This window comes from Thalia democratica, chromosome 3 (assembly GCF_965202585.1).
Source record: "Thalia democratica chromosome 3, ktThaDemo2.hap1.1, whole genome shotgun sequence".
NCBI classification, from domain to species: Eukaryota; Metazoa; Chordata; class Thaliacea; order Salpida; family Salpidae; genus Thalia; species Thalia democratica.
The window spans coordinates 42,763,239-42,782,452 of record NC_139167.1 but is presented as its reverse complement, the minus strand read 5'-3'; the positions used below and the strand labels follow the sequence as shown (position 1 = coordinate 42,782,452).

The 19,214-nt window shown below is 27.0% G+C and overlaps 1 protein-coding gene across 1 annotated transcript; it reads right to left on the bottom strand.

Moving 5' to 3' along the window:
• Nucleotides 1-444: 444 nt before the first annotated feature.
• On the bottom strand, nt 445-17,752 carry LOC145832307 (uncharacterized). Its single transcript, XM_082939624.1, has 12 exons — nt 17,464-17,752; nt 17,053-17,147; nt 16,838-16,882; nt 16,524-16,577; nt 14,777-14,971; nt 11,052-11,171; nt 10,404-10,478; nt 10,253-10,346; nt 2,209-2,348; nt 1,144-1,290; nt 849-1,012; nt 445-571 (listed from the first exon to the last, which is right to left on the bottom strand). Exons 5-12 carry the CDS (start codon nt 14,927-14,929, stop codon nt 445-447), a joined length of 1,020 nt encoding a protein of 339 aa, XP_082795750.1. The 5' UTR covers nt 14,930-14,971; nt 16,524-16,577; nt 16,838-16,882; nt 17,053-17,147; nt 17,464-17,752.
• Nucleotides 17,753-19,214: the final 1,462 nt, after the last annotated feature.

Genomic DNA, 19,214 nt, shown 5'->3' with positions numbered 1-19,214 from the left:
AATCAAAACACTATTTTAAGCAAAAAGTTAAACATTGGTGCATATTTGTAGCAGCCATGTAATCATTATTCAACATCTTATTCTAAAAAATCCTAGAAATATTTTTTTAAAGAAGGTTTTGTTGACTTTTATACACTTTAGTTTGGTAAAATATATAGATGAAAAATAATAAATAAGTCTGTAGTATTTGGAATACTGGACTATCGAAACAACAATAAGCTTATAAAACTACTAAAGTTTTAATAAAAATACAATCTTACTGTCATATAAATATCAGTTATTAGCACTCGAAAAATAAGTATCAATTTCACATTTGTATATTAAATAGTAAAAACGATAAAAAAATGCATATATAATATATCATTTAAACAAAAAAATTATAGTTTTTTATATTTTATTTATAAAAATAGTGATTGATAAGCACATTAAAGTATTTAAATAACTTTAAAGCATATTGAAAAGTTCATTTATACCAGGGTGAATTTTGAGCTTGTACATTTGCGAAACAAGGTTGTAAAAATCGGCAGACTCAACATATGGCTTTTTGCCATTGACATCTGTAGTTTCTAGTCTAAAACAGTTTAAAATTATATTTTAAGAAAAGAGTAAAAACCATACAACTAATACAATTACTTTATATTAACTATTTCACAACTTTTACGCAGTCAATAAAAAACTTCAAATAATAGAAAATGTACTTACTATAACTCAAGTAACTAGGGTCAATATATATTGTAGTGTTTCAATCTCAAAACTTTAACAAAATATAATTAGTATATAAAATAATAAAATTGATACGTAAAGTTAATATTTTGATATATGTAGTAGGTAATTCTATGAAAACAAACGAGTATTTTGAATAAAAAATTCTTTCACTCAGAGCGCAAAGAGAACAAAATACATCAGCGTCTATAAGCGAGTTAGGGCCAATATGGAGCAAGTTAAGTGTGTGCTGCAACTGCTGGCTTGAAATTCCTTCCATGTGAACATCAATTATGCCTTCTATTGTCTCCTATCAGTTGCATACAAAGTATTTTTACTTAATAATACGACTCAAGTAATGTAATGATTTCAAAACTGTACTTTTTTTTAAATCTTAATAGATGATAAATAAATAGTTGTAACAGCTAATGCAAGAAATACTTTAAAAGTAAGTAGTTTGTTTAGGTCTTTCATTCTTTTCTTCGAATTATAGAGCAAGTCATCATCTTCTGCATTTATTTCAACATTTCTTAACACTCCTAATGATGAAGCTGCGCTTCCACTAGAAAAACCAAGTCTAGAGGTATTCTGTAAACAAGTTTTATAAAAGCTTAGTATTTTATGTTTCAAAATCAATAGTTTTTATATTCTGTCTTTTATTATTTTATGGGAAGCAAAAGGCCGGTAGTCTTATAACATTTTCGTACAAAAACAGTTGTCTTGATTTTTAAGAAAACCTAATAAATGCTATAAGTTTTTCTGAAATTCATAGATAAATAACTAATAAGGACAGCCACAAAATTTATTAACTACGTAACTTAGGGAATGAGGGCAAAAGGATTTTTTACAAAATCCTTGGCTCTTGTATGACTGGTTCTTATATGAAAGCTTGAAGTATAAACAATAAGTCAGTTTCTATGAATTATGTAAGCTTCAACCATTGCGACATGTCCGTTTTTATAAAAGGTACTGTGATATAAGCGGTTTTACCTTATTTTCATCGTCATTTTTCTAGGAAATCTAATAATTCATAAAAAATCTATTTTCTACTTCACTTTTAAGCAATTGACCTCAATCTTTTATGAAATGTTCCTTTCATTAAATAAAAATTCTACTTTCACTATTCACAAAAAACAAAAAAGCATATTTTATCAAAAACAACTTCTTTAATCAAATTTTTATAGAGAAAATGGATTTTTTTCAAAAACTTTAAAAATTCTTATAATACTTAATATATTATTAACTTAAGATTAAACTGAGAAAGTTTGAAAACAGTTGCTTAAAAACTTTAGAAGATAAGTTTTTATCAAAATAGTCCCTTTTTGTACTTTATAACTTGGCCTTTTCATAAAAATATTGTTGAAATCTCTGATTTTGTTCACTTATATCTTATTTTAACTAAAAAAAGGTGAAAAGTATGTTTTAGTTAAAATAAAGATCTTTAAAATGAAATCAACATGTATAAAAATACAATACTCTCTCGTATGTTTTTAAATATTAAAAAACCATATTTTTAGAAGTTTTGACGTGTCGAGAAATATCGAAGGTTCTACGTAGAATTTGACGCTCAAATGATGCTAAATACAAATTCTTTCTTCTTGGCACGACATGACAATGATTTTTCAAGTAATCCATTGGTGACATTTCTGTAAATAAATAACAAGCTATTGTCAGTATAATAAAGTAATATGCATTAAAACAAAATCTCAAAAAGCAACTTTAGTTGTTTAGTAACTGAAATGAACCATTTTGCAGTTTAAAACAGGTTATAACCCTCAGCACTTATTACTTTCATTTTTGTTTCATCCGACAACAATTTATGTCGGTCTGATATGTTAGTCGGCTCAGGGTTACTTGTTAGTATGTGCTTACTAGCATCCAAAACCTTTTCAGCGGCTAGAGCATGTATTGCGTGCTCAGTAACTAACCTTGAGCGGTCATAGACTGACAAATATGGATTTGTTGCTGCTAGCGCTCATATTCATATATCAGTGATTAATACTACTGGTAGTTTAACGAAAGTATATTACATATAAACCTACTTTATATAATTTAGCTTATAAGTAAGTGCCAGAAATATAACTTATAACTTTAACTAGATTAAATTCCAGCTAGTTAACAAATGTGAATTTACACTCACAATTTGTTTTAAAATATAAACAATCTACGATCTTAGAAAAGAAACTAAGTGACTCACTAAATTAAAATCAGTGATGTCGATAACAATATAAATCAATGCCCGATAACAAATAACGCATAATAACAAGCGACTCAAAAGTACGTCTCAAACATAATTAAAAATAGTGCTCGAAAACTAAGCACAGGGTTGCCACGACAAATAGAAGTGAAGTTATTTTCAAGCTAAAAAGTACGTCGCGGGCCAGATATTTCTGCTTCGTGAGCCGGATCTGGCTCGCAGGTCGTACGTTGCCCATACCAAATACCTTGGAACAATTAAAATAAGAGGGTTGCCACTACTTGAGTCAAAAAATATTCCCTGAGTTACCAAAAACTTTCCTGAGTAACCTTAAACTTCCCTGATTTTTTTTCAAATCTTTAAAAATTTTATTATTTATTTAAAAATTACAATGTTATAATGAAGAACTAGCCGCAAGGCTAAAAAAATCTGAATAAGCACTTAAAAATAAATAAAATTGACTTTTTTGAACAAAATGTTGAAACTAGATTAACTCAATCTCATTCTAGATCTAGAAAAAAATTTCCCTGATATTTTTAGAAAAAACCAAAACTGACTTGAGTTTAAAAAAAAAATCAAAATTCCCTGAGATTTTCTATAACTTAAAAATTCCCTGAGTTTCCTGAGCTGTGGCAACCCTGTAAGCACATACGCCTACACAAGCTTAATTTTACGCTAAACGCACTTCTCACGCGATGTTCGGCATTTTATACCTTTTCTGCGTGTTTTATAAATCTTTACAGAACCATAAAAAACAGATATGTTTACAAGGTTATTAGTTTTATTTAGTCTTATAAAGATTGTATCTTGATTTGAAGAAAAATACATGTAATAATCAAAATGTTAGACACTTTTAAAATTAATCCAGTTAGATTTGTATGATAAAGTATTTTTTTTTATGAAAAAAATAAACAAATCTTGTTTGAATAGCTTAAAATACCAACAACTGATATTTGTTAAAAATATATAAACTTTAGACTCTGAATTTTATAATGAATAATATAGGCAGAACAAGGCGAGAAACAGTGGCGGTTGTTCTACAAATTCGCCTGTTTATGTCTTGGTTGAGAGAAAAACTGGTTATTGTGATCCTAACTATGTAAAGTTGTTGACAGTGATGTTAGACGACGTGGTTGATTAAAAACTTTTGTTTTTTAAGGCTGTGTAGTGAGTTCGAAATCTGTACATGAATTGGCAAAGCGGATTATCAAAGATTAGAGCTGTGATGGATAGTGTGCTGATACTGCAGCATCGTTTGCAAACGGCCTGTCTCTTAATATGGTGTTTTTTACTTTTGTCCTTGCATTCAATCAAGAGGGTTAAACACTTTGCCGTCAGTTCGTGTATGCAGTACAGGAATATGCTGTGTCAAAAGCATAAGAGCTTTTTGTAATTAAATGTTAATTTTATCATTTTAAAAAAGCAATAAACTAATAATTTATTTTTAGTCAAACAGTACAACAGTTTTTCGATAAGGCAAAAATTTCAAGTATTTTCCAAAAGTTTACAGAAACTTATTTGACGAAAGATGTTTTACGACTCAATAAAATGTGCTCACTAGTGATCTACCGAGTCAAAAAATTTTGGATTCGGCTGAATCCGAGTCTTAATTTCAAATTAGGATTCGACCGAATCCGAATCTCAATTTTGAAATCAGGATCCGGCTGAATCCGAATATTTTTATAATTGAAATCCGAAAGATTTAATCTGCTTGTTAAATAAATACAATATAAGTTTATAAATAATAATTACGTTTTAAGTTATTACTTATTTCGTAAAAAAGATTTGAACAATATTTTAACGTGTTAACAAACAAATACATTTTTATTAAAGAATTATTTTTTTAAGCAAGCAAAAAAACGAATGTCTTGCTGAAAAAAAAATTAAGCTACATACACAATTAACTTGTACTTTTGTTATGCAAAATAGATAAATTATAGACTTCAATAAATGCTTAAAGCAGAAAACAAATCACAAAAAAAAAAATTTTACGTTTAACTTAAGAGTTAGTTCTTATTGTGACCATAAACGAATTAGAATATAAACTTTTACAAGTGTTCATAATTATAAAACAAAGTGCAATTAAAAAACATGCCGTAAGAAATTAAAATATAATACCAACTGTAGTAAAGGCCTAAAAAAGTATAGGAATTACAATTGAAAAAAAAAGAAGTTTTGAAATTCCTTTTAGGATTACACTTTTACCATAACAAAAAAGAAATATAGATTAACTTAAGCAACTGTTTAAAAATATAAAGCGAACTACAATAGCAAAAGATGTCTCTGTTATACTACAAAAGACTTTTCTTGTTTTTCAAGTTGTGGTGGAAAAACAAGTTTTTTGCCGGTCTTTGGAAACCATCTATTGCGCATTTATTGAACAACAACTTAAAACAACTCGTACAAATTCCCAGCTTCAGAAAATAATCTTTCAGAATACACAGAAGATGATGGTGCAGAAAAATATTTCCTTGCAAAACTGGCAAGATGTGGATATTTTGTCCTATTCAGGTTCCAACAGTTTAAGACTTCATCCTCTTCAGTTTCTGGATTTAAATTCTCTGTATCAAAAATACTCTTTATTTCTGCTTCAATTTACTTCATCAATATAATCCTTTTGCTCGTCCTCCTGTGTAGCTTTGTAAATTTTAATCCAAAGAAATTTTCAAATTACTATTATTTGTTTAAAATAGAATAAAACAAAGCTACACAGGAGGACGAGCAAAAGAATTATATTGATGAAGTAATTGAAGCAGAAACAAAAGACTTTTTTGCTTCTTAAAATTAAAATCAAGGTGGTGATTCTCCTATATTGCCACTAAAACCACAACACTCTGTAAATTTTAATCCGAAGAAGTTTTCAACTTACTATTCTTTGTTTAAAATAGAATCAAACAGAGTGTTGTGGTTTTGGTTTCTCTGGTGGCAATATAGGAGGATCACCACCTTGACTAGCCTCGAAACAGATATGCTTTTTAACATATAATTTTAATTGGTCTTTAGTATTATTTTTGAGGTAAGAATGGAAAGCGGAAAGTCGATATCGTGGATCAACAGCTGTTGTGACTAACAGTAACTTGTTGTCATTCAGGTTTAAGTTGTTGTTATTGGTATAGAACCTTCTTTCGTAAGCCTCTCCTATATTTTTGGCTAAAGTTTTACAAACATTTGATACTTCTTCTAAATTTTCATAAAAATTAACAAACTTTGTCAGTGATTTTGCATGTGGGATCACGCTTGACAGCAATACATTGATTTTACTACTTTTTTGTTACAAAAAAAGGTTCGAGCAGTAGAATAAAGTCATCAACCATTTGCCATTCTTCAGGTGTAATATTCGAATCTTGATCGTTTTTATAGCTAGCCACATGTTACTGGACACTTAATTTTAGCTTTTTTAGTCTCTCTATCACAAGGTATGTTGAACAAAACTAAAAATGCAACAAAAAAAATAAAAACAATTTAATATCAGCATAATAACATATAGCTAAAAGTATGCGGAAATCAGCTTCAATATAACTTATTCTTTTCTTATTTTAACGGTTAAATTTATTTAATTTTCTTGGTGTAAATGTTTGACATTCAGTAAAAAACTTTAAATATAAATAAAATATTACTAAATTCTACTAACAGAATCTCCAAAATGGAAAAATTAATAAAATAAGCTTCATAAAATTGTGAGAATATAAAAAAAATAATTTATCATAAACAAACTACTAACAACATTTACATTATTCAGGATTGTTACTCTGTAATGAAACTAACATTTCATTGGAAATTTCAATTGGAAACCATGTGTGGCCTGTATTTTAGGAATCTTCTGATATTTAGGAATTAGGTGCCTTATCAATTAAAAAACGCAGCGAAAAAAAAAACTTTATTTTATTACTAAACAACTTTTTAACGAGTTTCAAATTTTGACAGTATAATTTGCGATGATACTTTACTTTGCGACATTTCACTATGATAATAGTAAGAAAAATTGTGTGAATAACTTTTTACTTTGAAACAGCAAGTCTACAATTATAATACAAGTGTGTGGTAGTGGTTTATTTAGTTTTGTTAAAAGTGAAGCTTGATGTCAAGGATTTTTTGCTGGAAGTACTATATAATTTTTGCGGTTATTTCTATGTATAGTTTTACATATGCTTTTTTAGTGCTTAGGTGCTTATTTTATTTGCTAATAAGCATAATATTTCTTCTTCTTAGTGCACAATATATGTTGCAACTAACATAAGTCGCATGGGTGCGCAGTATTTCGATCCTAAAAAGCTTAATCTTTTTAGCTAAGGGTATAATATAAGTTGCAACTAACATAAGTCGCATGGGGGCGCAGTATTTCGATTATAAAAAGCACAGTCTTTTTACTCTAGTTCACAATGTTCTTTTGAAGATGTTACAATTTACATAAGTCGTCAGGGGACGCAGTACTTTAGTGCAAAATTGCATTTTATAAGTTGCCAAGAGAGCGCAGTTATTATATTTTTCTAAGCATAGAAATGTGAAGTAAGAACCGCAATAAAGTTTAGAATTACAACAGCAGAATAGTCGCTCTTAATAACGTCTGAGTTTTAGCTGATAAAACAAATTTGTCTATTTGTTTACTACTACTACTTTATTGTTTTGATCTGCTGATTGATTGTTCTAAAGTATAGATTGTATTTGTTTTAAACCAGAATGTTGCTGAAGTTTAAAAATATATTTGAATGAGTTTTCATCTTTCTTAGTCGTAAAAAGATAAGTTTCTTGCCTTATTTTATTACTCGTTTCAAGTTCAAGTATAAAGTTGTGTTAAAATTTTCCTTTTGAAAGAAATCAAAAATAAACTCCCCTTAAATTTAGCAGTCGTCGCTTGTAAATAAATTTTTGCGTTTATATCTTTTTAACGATGTTTGAAGCAAATTGTTGTTTGATAACCACAGCTTTAAGCACACCTGACACCTTGCTACTGCATGAAACTTTAAAAGTCTTTTTGTTTATAAGTACGACAATAAACAAAAGATTGAATGAAGATTTTGTGTTTGTTCTATTACGTCACAATCAAGTTCCTGCTGTCATTGTTTCCGAAGCCAATCGATGTGGTGTTTTGCTGATTCAACAAACCAGCTAGAAGACAGAAAGTCAAATGTTTCCTAAAAGAAACAAGACGTTGTCAATGATCCAATTGATGGTTCAGAAGCCTCTATTAACAACCTGAGGATAACAACCTGAGGATAACAGCCCGACGACAAGCCCGAGGACAACAAGTCCAAGGACAAGAACTTCGAGGACAACAAGCCAGAAGCCAACTAAATGACTATCATTGTTACCTTGTTGTGTTTTATCTAAGTTTTTGTAAATTATGTAATTTTTAAGATAATAAGAAATACAATTTCTTTTTCTTACTTTTTTTAAACCGGACTTTTAATAATGTCTAAAAAGTTTAAAGTTAAGTAGGATTTTAAGGATTTAAATTATTAAACCAGGCTTTTAACGTTAAAATTGAAAATTAAAAAAGAAACAATGTAATGAAACTAACATTTCATTTTAGTATTTTAAAGCTTGTGAATAAATATGTAATTTTTTGTAACAATAAAAATATTTTTCATTATTCTCAAAACAAGCTTTTCCAAATTTATTTAAAAGCGGATGTTGTAAACTGTTTTACGCAGATTTCGTGACGTACTTCTAGTATTGAAAACAAAAACATTTTTTATTGTTAGGAGTTACATTTGTTTCGGTGCTTATAAAACGGAATTTCACCTGCATTCTTCCAGTGCAGTAGCAGTAGAAGTTTCGGCAGAGCATTCGGCAAGTGTGCTTTAAGTTAAAATGCATTTTAAACACGTTAGATTTAAGAACTAATATTTTCTTGTGTGTTTAACTTTAGTTCTCGTATAGAGTGATGTAATTGTATCTTTGTGTTGTTTAGTTTATGTAAATAAATATAAGTGTTGTGTTGATTGTTGTACTAATCTACTTTAATAATCCCTATCACGCCCATAATAACATCTTTGTAACGAGACAACTCTTTAACTCAAAAAAAACTGCCCTGAGTAACCTTAAACTGTCCTGAGTCACCTCGAGATTTTTAAATCCTTAGAAAAAATTTAACATTCTTGTGAAATTAATAGAAATCAACTTCTTAAAAAAATTGATTATAAAACTAAGTATTTAAAGTAAATCAACTAAATCTATGAAAAACTAGCCTAAAATTTTAAAAGTCTTAAAACTACCCTCAGATTTCTTACTCAAAAAATATAAGCTGCTTTTAAAACTTTAATAAATCACTAGGCAAAAGTTTTTTGATGAAATGTTGCATCATTGATTTTAAGCCTTATTTCTCATTACTGCAGCAAGCTCTAAATATTCTCTTAATATTCAGGGTTCAACAATGAATAATGCAAGTACTTACAGCAGTTTATTACAAATTAATTAGATTTAATTGTTAACAATTTTTTTTTCTCTAGAATATTGTTTTAAAATAAAATATTACAATGTTTGAAGTTATAACATATATGTCATAAATTAAAATTATCAATCAAATAAATAATAAAATACCAACAAATATATATAGCTAAAAGTATTCAAGCATCTGCTTTAATGTTAAATATTTAAGTTGCAATTTTTCTCTTTGTATAAAAAATGCAGCACTTCATTACAACGAGCAAACATAAAAAACTAATCATATGATGAATAAATAAGAGTGGTTATCCAAAAGCTGAGATTAAACTCCTTAACTATTTACTTAACTTTATTCGAGATTTTAACAAAAATAATTTATCATAGTTTTTATACTGTGTGCAAAACTCTTAATCAAAATTGATAAGGCTTTTATAAGTGTAAAAAAACATTTTTTACCCACTTAAGCGTGAAATCATTAACTAGTTTTATACTTCATTTAACTTTGACAAACAATTAAGCAAAATTCAAAAAGTTTAATTTGGTATACCGAATCCAAATCTTATTTTGAAATTAGGATTCGGCCGAATCCGAGTCTTATTTTGAAATTTAGGATTCAGCCGAATCCGAACCTCATTTTGAAATTAGGATTCGACCGAATCTGAGTCCGAATCTTGGATTTGGTAGATAACTATAGGAAACCATACAATGTGATTTAATAAAGTACTATATTTTAAAAATACTCGTTTTATCAAAAAGTAGTTTACATCAAATCAAAAAAGAGCTGTCAAATTTAGATTTAAATATATGTTTTAGTTTACTCCTTTCATAAATTACCTAACCAATTTTCCAATTATGTTATAAATGATACATATACTGATATAGCTGGGGAAAATGTTTTGAAAATTATTTAACAGAGATTTACAAATTTTTAAAGTCAGTACCGAAACAAACTAACTAACGTTCACTTACCCTGAAGTTTGTAAATAATTTGTGGAAGGTCGAATCTGCAAATGTTCTTTGAAAAGGCAAGTCTACCATTCAAACAAGGCTGATTATCTTTCAACTATAAAGTATATATTTTTTAGTTTCGTTAAAGTAAGAGTTAATTAAAAAAAACAACCTTTTGATTTTTTTTATTAAATTTTTTTATGTTTTTGGCTAACTCGCAGTACGTTGTTTGATTATCTGCTCGTATCTGTAAACTTTGCTATTAAAATTAATTAACTTATAAAAACTACTAATCAACACAATAGTTGTTTCTTATTTCAATTCATAAGGTCATATTATTTGATATTTCACAAAACGGCCTTATATCATTTATTTTTATTTCAGCTACTAAATAGTTTTTACAGCAAAACATAAATGAAATTTTTGACGTATATGTGATCAAAGCTAGTTAGTCCAATAATCTGGTGCAAACTAATAAGCTGAAAACTACTTCCCCAAAACTATAATGATACAAATTTTAACCAAAATTTTTGAAACTTATCTGAGTTATTTTCAATAATTATGCAACTTTTAGCTAAATCAATTTTTTTATTTCAGAGAGTAGTCAACAAAAAGGAAGGAAATTTTTAGAAAAGGTGTTTATAATTAATCGAAACCAAAAATTTAAGTTTTGCTTATCTGTAGTTTTTCCTAAACTAACTAGCTTCAAAAATTTTATGTAAAAAAATTAATGGCAAAAAAATAAGTAATAAAAGTTTTATCTTAGTTTGTTAAACATAAATTTTCAAATCTGCTTAAACTTTTAAACTAAAAATTATACTTTGTTATTTTCTGGTTGCAATCTGTGAACTTTAGCAGTCATGTGTGAAGTATCTATGTCGTAACTTCGTTTGGTTTCAAATACTGGTGGTACAATTTCAAAATTTTTTAAGTCAGAAATCTGCAATACATAATATCGAATAAAAGAAAAATAACAATGTGGAAATTCAAGTAAGCCCCGAATCCGGGGTCAGAACAAATGTCAGTTATCTATTATTTCAGACAGTTAAACAATTTTATTCAATCAGAAAAGTTATATAGCTCAGAAATAAACTGTCTAATGAAATACCAACCAAACTATTTACTCACAAAGCTTTCACCATTTATTTGACAATATCAATGTAGTAAACGGCTGTAAAAAACAAAAAATAAATAAAATAAAAACACGAAGTTTAAAAACATAGAACAAACTATCAAAAATAAATAAGACTTAACTATTCTACAAAAACAAAAGGTTTTTTACTATACTAAACAAATATTTCAATAAATACTTAAAATAAATTTAAATTCTACTTTCAAGAAAATCGATAATCTAAGCTTAGAAAAAGTAATAAAAGTACAAGTATACATACAATAAAATTTATGCAATAAATAATTACAAAAAATGCATCATCTTACTAAAATGTTTTTTTATTATTATATCCCTATAAACCACTGTATAGTGTTTTAGCTATACTAATGCTTGATTTGAGTTTATTCATCGAAAAACGTTCTCTATAGTCTAAATTATTAAAATTTGGTTATTCAAGAAATGCAACTTCGTAGCGTCATTAAATACTTAGTATACTGGTTATCTGGTGGTAATATATAAAAAATTAAGTTAAGGTTCTTCAAATTGTTCTTATGATTAAAATAATAGTATCTATATAGTGTACATTCATCTGAGATATCTTCTGGATTAAATTTTGATTTATTCCAATGAGCTCTATGGGCTGTCCATCTATTACTAAAACTGTTTGTTTGTCCTACGTAATAAGTAATTATTTTTTTAAATTACTCATATATGAAATTTTTATTTTATGTACATTCGTACTTTTATTACTTTTTATAAGCTTAAATTTTTGATTTTCTTGAAAGTAGAACTTATATTTAATTTAAGTATTAATTGAAATGTTTGTTTGTTTAGCATACTAAATTTTTTTTGTCAAATAAAATAGTAAAGTTTAATTTATTAATTTTTTGTATTTTTATTAGTTTTTTTTGTCTCGATAAGAGATGCCGACGTGATGTTTATTGTTATCAATCTAAATTGCTAGGGGTAATTAAATGGGGATAGATATTTTTAGATATAATAAATACATCTAAGATACTTAAAAGTCAACAAAAGTTTATTTACAAATATAAAATAGTCACAAGACACACTAACTAAAACTACAATTGAACACAAGTAACAAGAAGTATCGTAAACTAAAGAAAACGAATTATTTCAGACTTAAACATTTTATAATACAACATTTCGAGCTTTACCAAACACCTGATACTGCTACTGCAAGTAAAATTCCGTTTTATAAGCACTGAAATAAATGTAGCTCCTTTTAGTAAACAATATTGTTTATGGTTTTATAAAATTGTTTTAAAAGTTATAAAAATTGTTTTGGAAAGCTTGTTTTGAAAATAATGAAAAATGCTTTGGAAAAGCTTTTATTGTTACAAAAAAATCCATATTTATTCACAAGCTTTAAAATACTAAAATGAAATAGACATAGGTAAATATAACATAAGTAAACACATAGGAAAATTAGTCTTATCAGCTAAAACTCCGACGTTATTAAGAACAACTATTCTGCTGTTGTAATTCTAAATGTTATTGCGGTTCTTACTTTACATTTCTATGCTTAGAAAAATATAATAACTGCGCTCTCTTGGCAACTTATAAAATGCAATTTTGCACTAAAATACTGCGTCCCCTGACGACTTATGTAAATTGCAACATCTTCAAAGAACATTGTGCACTAGAGTAAAAAGACTGTGCTTTTTATAATCGAAATACTGCACCCCCATGCGACTTATGTTAGTTGCAACTTATATTGTGCCCTTAGCTAAAAAGATTAAGCTTTTTAGGATCGAAATACTGCGCCCCCATGCGACTTATGTTAGTTGCAACATATATTGTGCACTAAGAAGAAGAAATATTATGCTCATTAGCAAATAAAATAAGCATCTAAGTACTAAAAAAGCATATATAAAACTATACATAGAAATAACCGCAACAATTATATAGCACTTCCAGCAAAAAATCCTTGACATCAAGCTTCACTTTTAACAAAACTAAACCACTACCACACACTTGTATTATAATTGTAGACTTGCTGTTTCAAAGTAGAAAGTTATTCACACAATTTTTCTTACTATTATCATAGTGAAATGTCGCAAAGTAAAGTATTATCGCAAATTATACTGTCAAAATTTTAAACTTGTTAAAAAGTTGTTTAGTAATAAGCTAAATTTTTTTTTCGCTGCGTTTTTTAATTGATAAGGCACCTAATTCCTAATCAGAAGATTCCTAAAATACAGGCCACACATGGTCTCCAATGTCTCGATAAGAGATGCCGACGTGATGTTTATTGTTATCAATCTAAATTGCTAGGGGTAATTAAATGGGGATAGATATTTTTAGATAAGATAAATACATCTAAGATACTTAAAAGCCAACAAAAGTTTATTTACAAATATAAAATAGTCACACGACACACTAACTAAAACTACAATTGAACACAAGTAACAAGAAGTATCGTAAACTAAAGAAAACGAAGTATTTCAGACTTAAACATTTTATAATACAACATTTCGAGCTTTACCAAACACCTGATACTGCTACTGCAAGTAAATGCAAGTAAAATTTCGTTCTATAATCACTGAAATAAATGTAACTATATTAAGTAAACAATATTGTTTATTGTTTTAGAAAATTGTTTTAAGAGTTATAAAAATTGTTTTGAAAAAGCTTGTTTTGAAAATAATGAAAAATGTTTTGGAAAAGCTTTTATTGTTACAATAAATTCCATATTTATTCACAAGCTTTAAAATACTAAAATGAAATGTTACATTTTTAATGTTTTTAAACTTCGTGTTTTTATTTTATTTATTTTTTGTTTTTCACAGCCGTTTACTACATTGATAATTTCAAATAAATGGTGAAAGCTTTGTGAGTAAATAGTTTGGTTGGTGTTACATTAGACAGAAAAAAAAAACTCATTTAAAAACTATGCAAAGTTTTAGTAGAAATAACTTTTAAAAAAATACTCATTTATCGTGCATAAAATTTAATTCATTAAGAAATAACGTAGAAATAAAAAAAAAGTTTTACTAAAAAGTTGCCATTTAATGAGGCAGAAAAGCCAGCTTGAGTGACCAAAAGCTGCCTGAGTTGCAGCTAGCCGGAGTAGATGAAAAAGAAAACCCAAAAACTGAAAAAAACTGTTAATTAAGCTGAAATACCGAAAATACTATAGTTGTAAAAAAGGACTTAGTTTGCTATAAAAACCTTAAAGTCAAAAAAATCTAGCTTGAGGTTTTAGAAAAATGTCTTAACTAGCCAGAGCTTTGCAAAAAAACTGAGCTTGGAAAGCATAGCATGAGTTTTTTGAAAATTTAAAACTATCCTGTTGTGTGGCATACCTCTTAATAACAACATAAAAAAAGTTTTAATAAAATGTTAAACTTAATTTTGTCTTTAGTAAAAGTACATAAGCAAGTTTAATTAAGCTTTTGTAATGCAAAGAGAACCTTAGGTAAATACTCGCTTAGTAGGTTAGGTGGTTGCTTTGGTTTTATTGTTTTCTTTGTTGTTTTAGGCTGTTTTACAACTCGTTTTTTAATTTTCAGTTTTCTTTCTTTTTCTGGAGAAACGAATCCCCATATTTCAGCATCGTCTAACATCTTTCTAAGTTCTGGGTTATCGAAATAGATATCATTGTTTTCCTGAATAAGGAAAGTGTAGTTACAAAACAAAGAAAAACCTAGTACGCTTTCAACTTTAATTCAAAAAGTTTGAAATATCAAAGTAAAATATATTATTTAATCTATGTTCATACTTCAATTCAAGTAGGATTTTCTCATACATTATTAATATACAAAAAAATTGCACGACTTACAAAAGCTATGTATTTTGTCATTTGTAGTTAAAAAAATTTTTATTTCGATAAACTGGGTGATAACAAGTGTTTCGTTTATTTCTTATTATACGCACAAACTTTAATACTTACAACTTAGCTAGTGAAAACTGTTGTTGAAGCTTAAGTGCAAGTCTCTAAAAAAACTTTGGCAGAAATAAACAGAAGAAAATTTTTTAACAGCAAAGGTTTTTTCTTGATGCAGATAAATAGATCAAGTTAGCTTTGCTGCTAAAAACTAGCTTATGAGAAAAACAAATAAGATACAAATATTATACTGGATGTGTGTCTAACGTAAATGCGAAAATTTTCAATCCAAAAAAATAAACTTAGAAAAATATCGTTCAAAGAAAATAAAAACTATTTGGGAAATTTAGAGATTAACTACTGCTCTCCGAAGAACTTATAAAAATCAGGATTTAACTTTCTGCTTCAGTCGTAACTTTCTGATTCAGGTACTTAAATCGAGTTATGATAACTTGGTGGTCAGTATTTTTTAATTGTCAGTGTTGTAGTTTTTACGTGTATGTAAAATTGTAAAGGTTTCATCTGAGGTAAGAGCAACACGTGCAGAAATGATTTAAAGGTGGATATCAGCACGGCTGCTATGGGCAGGGGCACCCATCCAGTTAAATGGTTGTGATTATTTTCAATGGAGAATTACCTTGTATGGAACCATCTAGCACTTCAAAATCTTATGTTTTATTTTTAAACGATCTAGAAAACCGTTTGATCTAGAAATATCACTTTTGATAGCAGGAGGCGATATAGAAGAAAATAAAAAGTTATTTTCAGCAATCGGAAAGTACCAGAATTTTAAATTCGTGCAGAAAACTATATTTTATATCAGTTTAGAGTAGTTAGTACTACTTTGAGTTACACGATGTGTAGTAAATAAATATCCATATTTTAAAAACAGAGTTTTGTAAACATAAGATATTTTTCTAACATATTTTAATTCAAAATAAATTTGTACAAATGGACCAACATGTCACAATATTCCTAAGAAACTGAAGATTGGAATAAAAAACCTAGGAAGTATTCCTTCGGTCATTGAAAAAAATATACTAATTAATTCCAACGCTCTTAACATTATGAGTTAAATAAAGTAAATAGTATAACTAAATGACGAAAAGTTCACTACTTAACTGGAGTCCTGGCTTATCTTAATCCTAAACTGTGTAAGTAACATTTAGTATACAACTCACGATAATACAAATTAATACTTAAACTTGTATTTTGACTTTATTTTATAAATGGTTTGTGTTTGAACATTTTAAGTATTTGTATGTACGAAGTTTTAATAATATATTTAAGTTTTTGGTAAGTTATAGCGAAATGTGAAAAACTTTAAAACTCACATCAAATTCTAATTCGTCCGATTGAGAGGGAATTTCATTGTATAGTTGCGAGATCTAAAAAAAAGTCTAATTAGACAAGTACGATTGTCACAATCTAAGCTTAAATGGATAAAACAAATTTTAATTTCAATCATTAACTTACAAAATAAGATAAAAAATAAAAAAAGGTTTTTAAAAGTACAATCTATGGGAAAAATTTCCATTCTAATAACATAAAAAAGAGATGATTCAATATCACCCAAATTTCTAGTGTCGTAAAAATATTAATAAAGACTTTTTTATTTAATATGCTTATAATAAAAAATCGTACAAACTCTATATGCTGCCTCATCAGAAAAAACTTTTGATTTGAGACTAGTCTGTAAAGTAATAATTTTTAATCAGTATTAAAATTCAACCTAATTATATAAGAAAAAAAACAAACTTAAAAACTTTATAAATTTTTAGTTATTAAAAAACTACTCACTTATTCATACTTTATACTTATTTTAAATACAAATATTTTATCATGTTATCAAATTATTTATACCTTTTCAGTTTCCTTATCTTTTTCAACTCTTTTGAAAGGCTCTTCATGTTCATCATATTCATTATCGATACAAATTGCATCTTGCCGACGGAGACCTTCATTTCAGCGATAGTATAAATATATAGTTAGTTAAAAACTAAATATCAAAAGTTCTAGGTTTAAGACTTTCAACCAAAGTTATGTGGAAATAACAAATATCTTATAATGAGTAAGAATTAATAAAACATTAATTTACGTTTTTAAAAACAATTTAACAAGTAATAAAATTTAATTAATATTGTATGGTAAATAACTTAACATAATCTACATTATGTAAAACTATTTAACTTTATATAGTATTTAATTATTACATTAAGAAAAGGTTACTTTTCAAAAATTTTCAATAAATTAAACTTATAGTAAAAAACTTACTAGGTCTTTTGTTTTGATTAACACTTGGCACAGTAGACAAAAGACTGCGATCAATTAACACAACATCATGTTCTTCGTAAATAAAAAAAATAATTTAATAGTTGTTTTATAATGTTAATTTAGATACTAAAAAACCATTTAAACTGTTCATAATTTTAGAAAAAATAATTTATATATCTATACAGGCAACTAAATAACAAAAAACTCTCAATACCAAAACGATGCAAGCTGGATACCGATTTTTGATATAAACTATTATAATAAATGTCATTTTCAAGTGTTGTCAAAAAATATCTCGTGAAAAAAAATATTAAAAAATAGTTATATGACATACATATTGCGTCTTTATAATCATATACAAAATCATGAGAAAATCTATAGTAAATCATGAGAAATGACTATGCAGATTAAAAATAGTTTATTAAAAAAACTACTGATACAGGTTATTTTTCATTTTGTATTTAAGAAAATTTAAGATAAAGAGTAAAACTCACCTCTGGTATCAACCTAAATTTAGTAAATATATGTTTTATTACAGTCGAAGAATTATAACTTTTAGCAGTCAAAGACTAACTAAGATAAAATTTTTCAGCCAATTTAATAAAAAAAAATAGTAAATTTACTTTTAAAAATATTGTTTGAAAAATTTTAATGCAAACGTAATATAATTTGCCAGTTAGGACTAACTAACTTGTAACTTGTAAATTAATTAAACTACATCTATAAGTATCATTTTGTAGTGGAAGACCACATATACTAATAACTTTATGAAAACTACAATTAACACAAAATGAATTATGGTCGTCGTTTTCGCTTTCATTGGAGCTTTTAAAGTAGTGAATGTTAGTTCCATCTGCTTCCGAATTTTTAGCTACCTGTAATTAAAGTAAAACAAATATCACAGTTCTACAGAGCTTAAGTATGGTAATTATTAATTAAACATGAATAAACTTTAAAAAATTTAAAATGAAGTATAGTTCAGAAAGTTATGTAATAAACATTTTACCAAATATTTAATAGAAACAAAACATATTTTAGTGGCTAAAATAAATTAAAAAACATAGTTATTTTTAGTAATTTTGAAATATCTTAGTTATGAATAAAAATAGTATAAACTCCAAATGCTGCTTCTTCAGAAAAATCTTTTGATTTGAGACTAGTCTGTAAAGTAATAATTTTTAACAAATATTAAAATTCAACCTAATTATATAAGAAAAACAAATCTAAAAACTTATCTGAGAAAAATGTTTAAGATTTTACAAAAAAAAAGTGGCTTGTAGATTTTATTAAGATCTACATACTTATTTTTCAAACTTCGATTACTTTTTGAGCTATAGTCCTTTAAAATTTTAAGAATTTGAATTGTCATGTAACCACAAAAAGTAAAACTTACTTTCAATTTTTTGTTTCGAGAGTTTTCTGAGTTAAAAATTAAGATAATTTAGAAAACTATTATATTTTATAACATTTGGATATGACACTATTGGGTGTATGTTTATAACAATAAACAGGGTTCGTACGCAAAATTTTGTAATTTTTGACATTCCATGATTTAGACTTACAAAATAACCTAACCTTTGTTGGTCAATAACCAGTTGGGCTTATAATAAGATAAAACGACTTAGCCTGTTAGACTATTTGTAAGTGCGTAGCCTTTTATTAATTGAACATTTTAGCACTTTTTTTATTTTACAATTTCAAATTATTTATTTCTATTATTAGCTTTTATTATTTATTGTCTTCGAAAATAT

Bases quoted from the DNA above. Each gene is read 5' to 3' on its own strand.
- LOC145832307 (XM_082939624.1), bottom strand. From the start codon at position 14,929: ATGTTAGACGATGCTGAAATATGGGGATTCGTTTCTCCAGAAAAAGAA. The intron at 10,479-11,051 runs GTATAATTTTTA...CAAAGTTTACAG, and splicing joins TGCAACCAGAAAATAACAAA to ATACGAGCAGATAATCAAAC. The intron at 572-848 runs GTTTGTTTTCAT...AAACTGTTTTAG, and splicing joins ATTTTTTATTCAAAATACTC to ACTAGAAACTACAGATGTCA.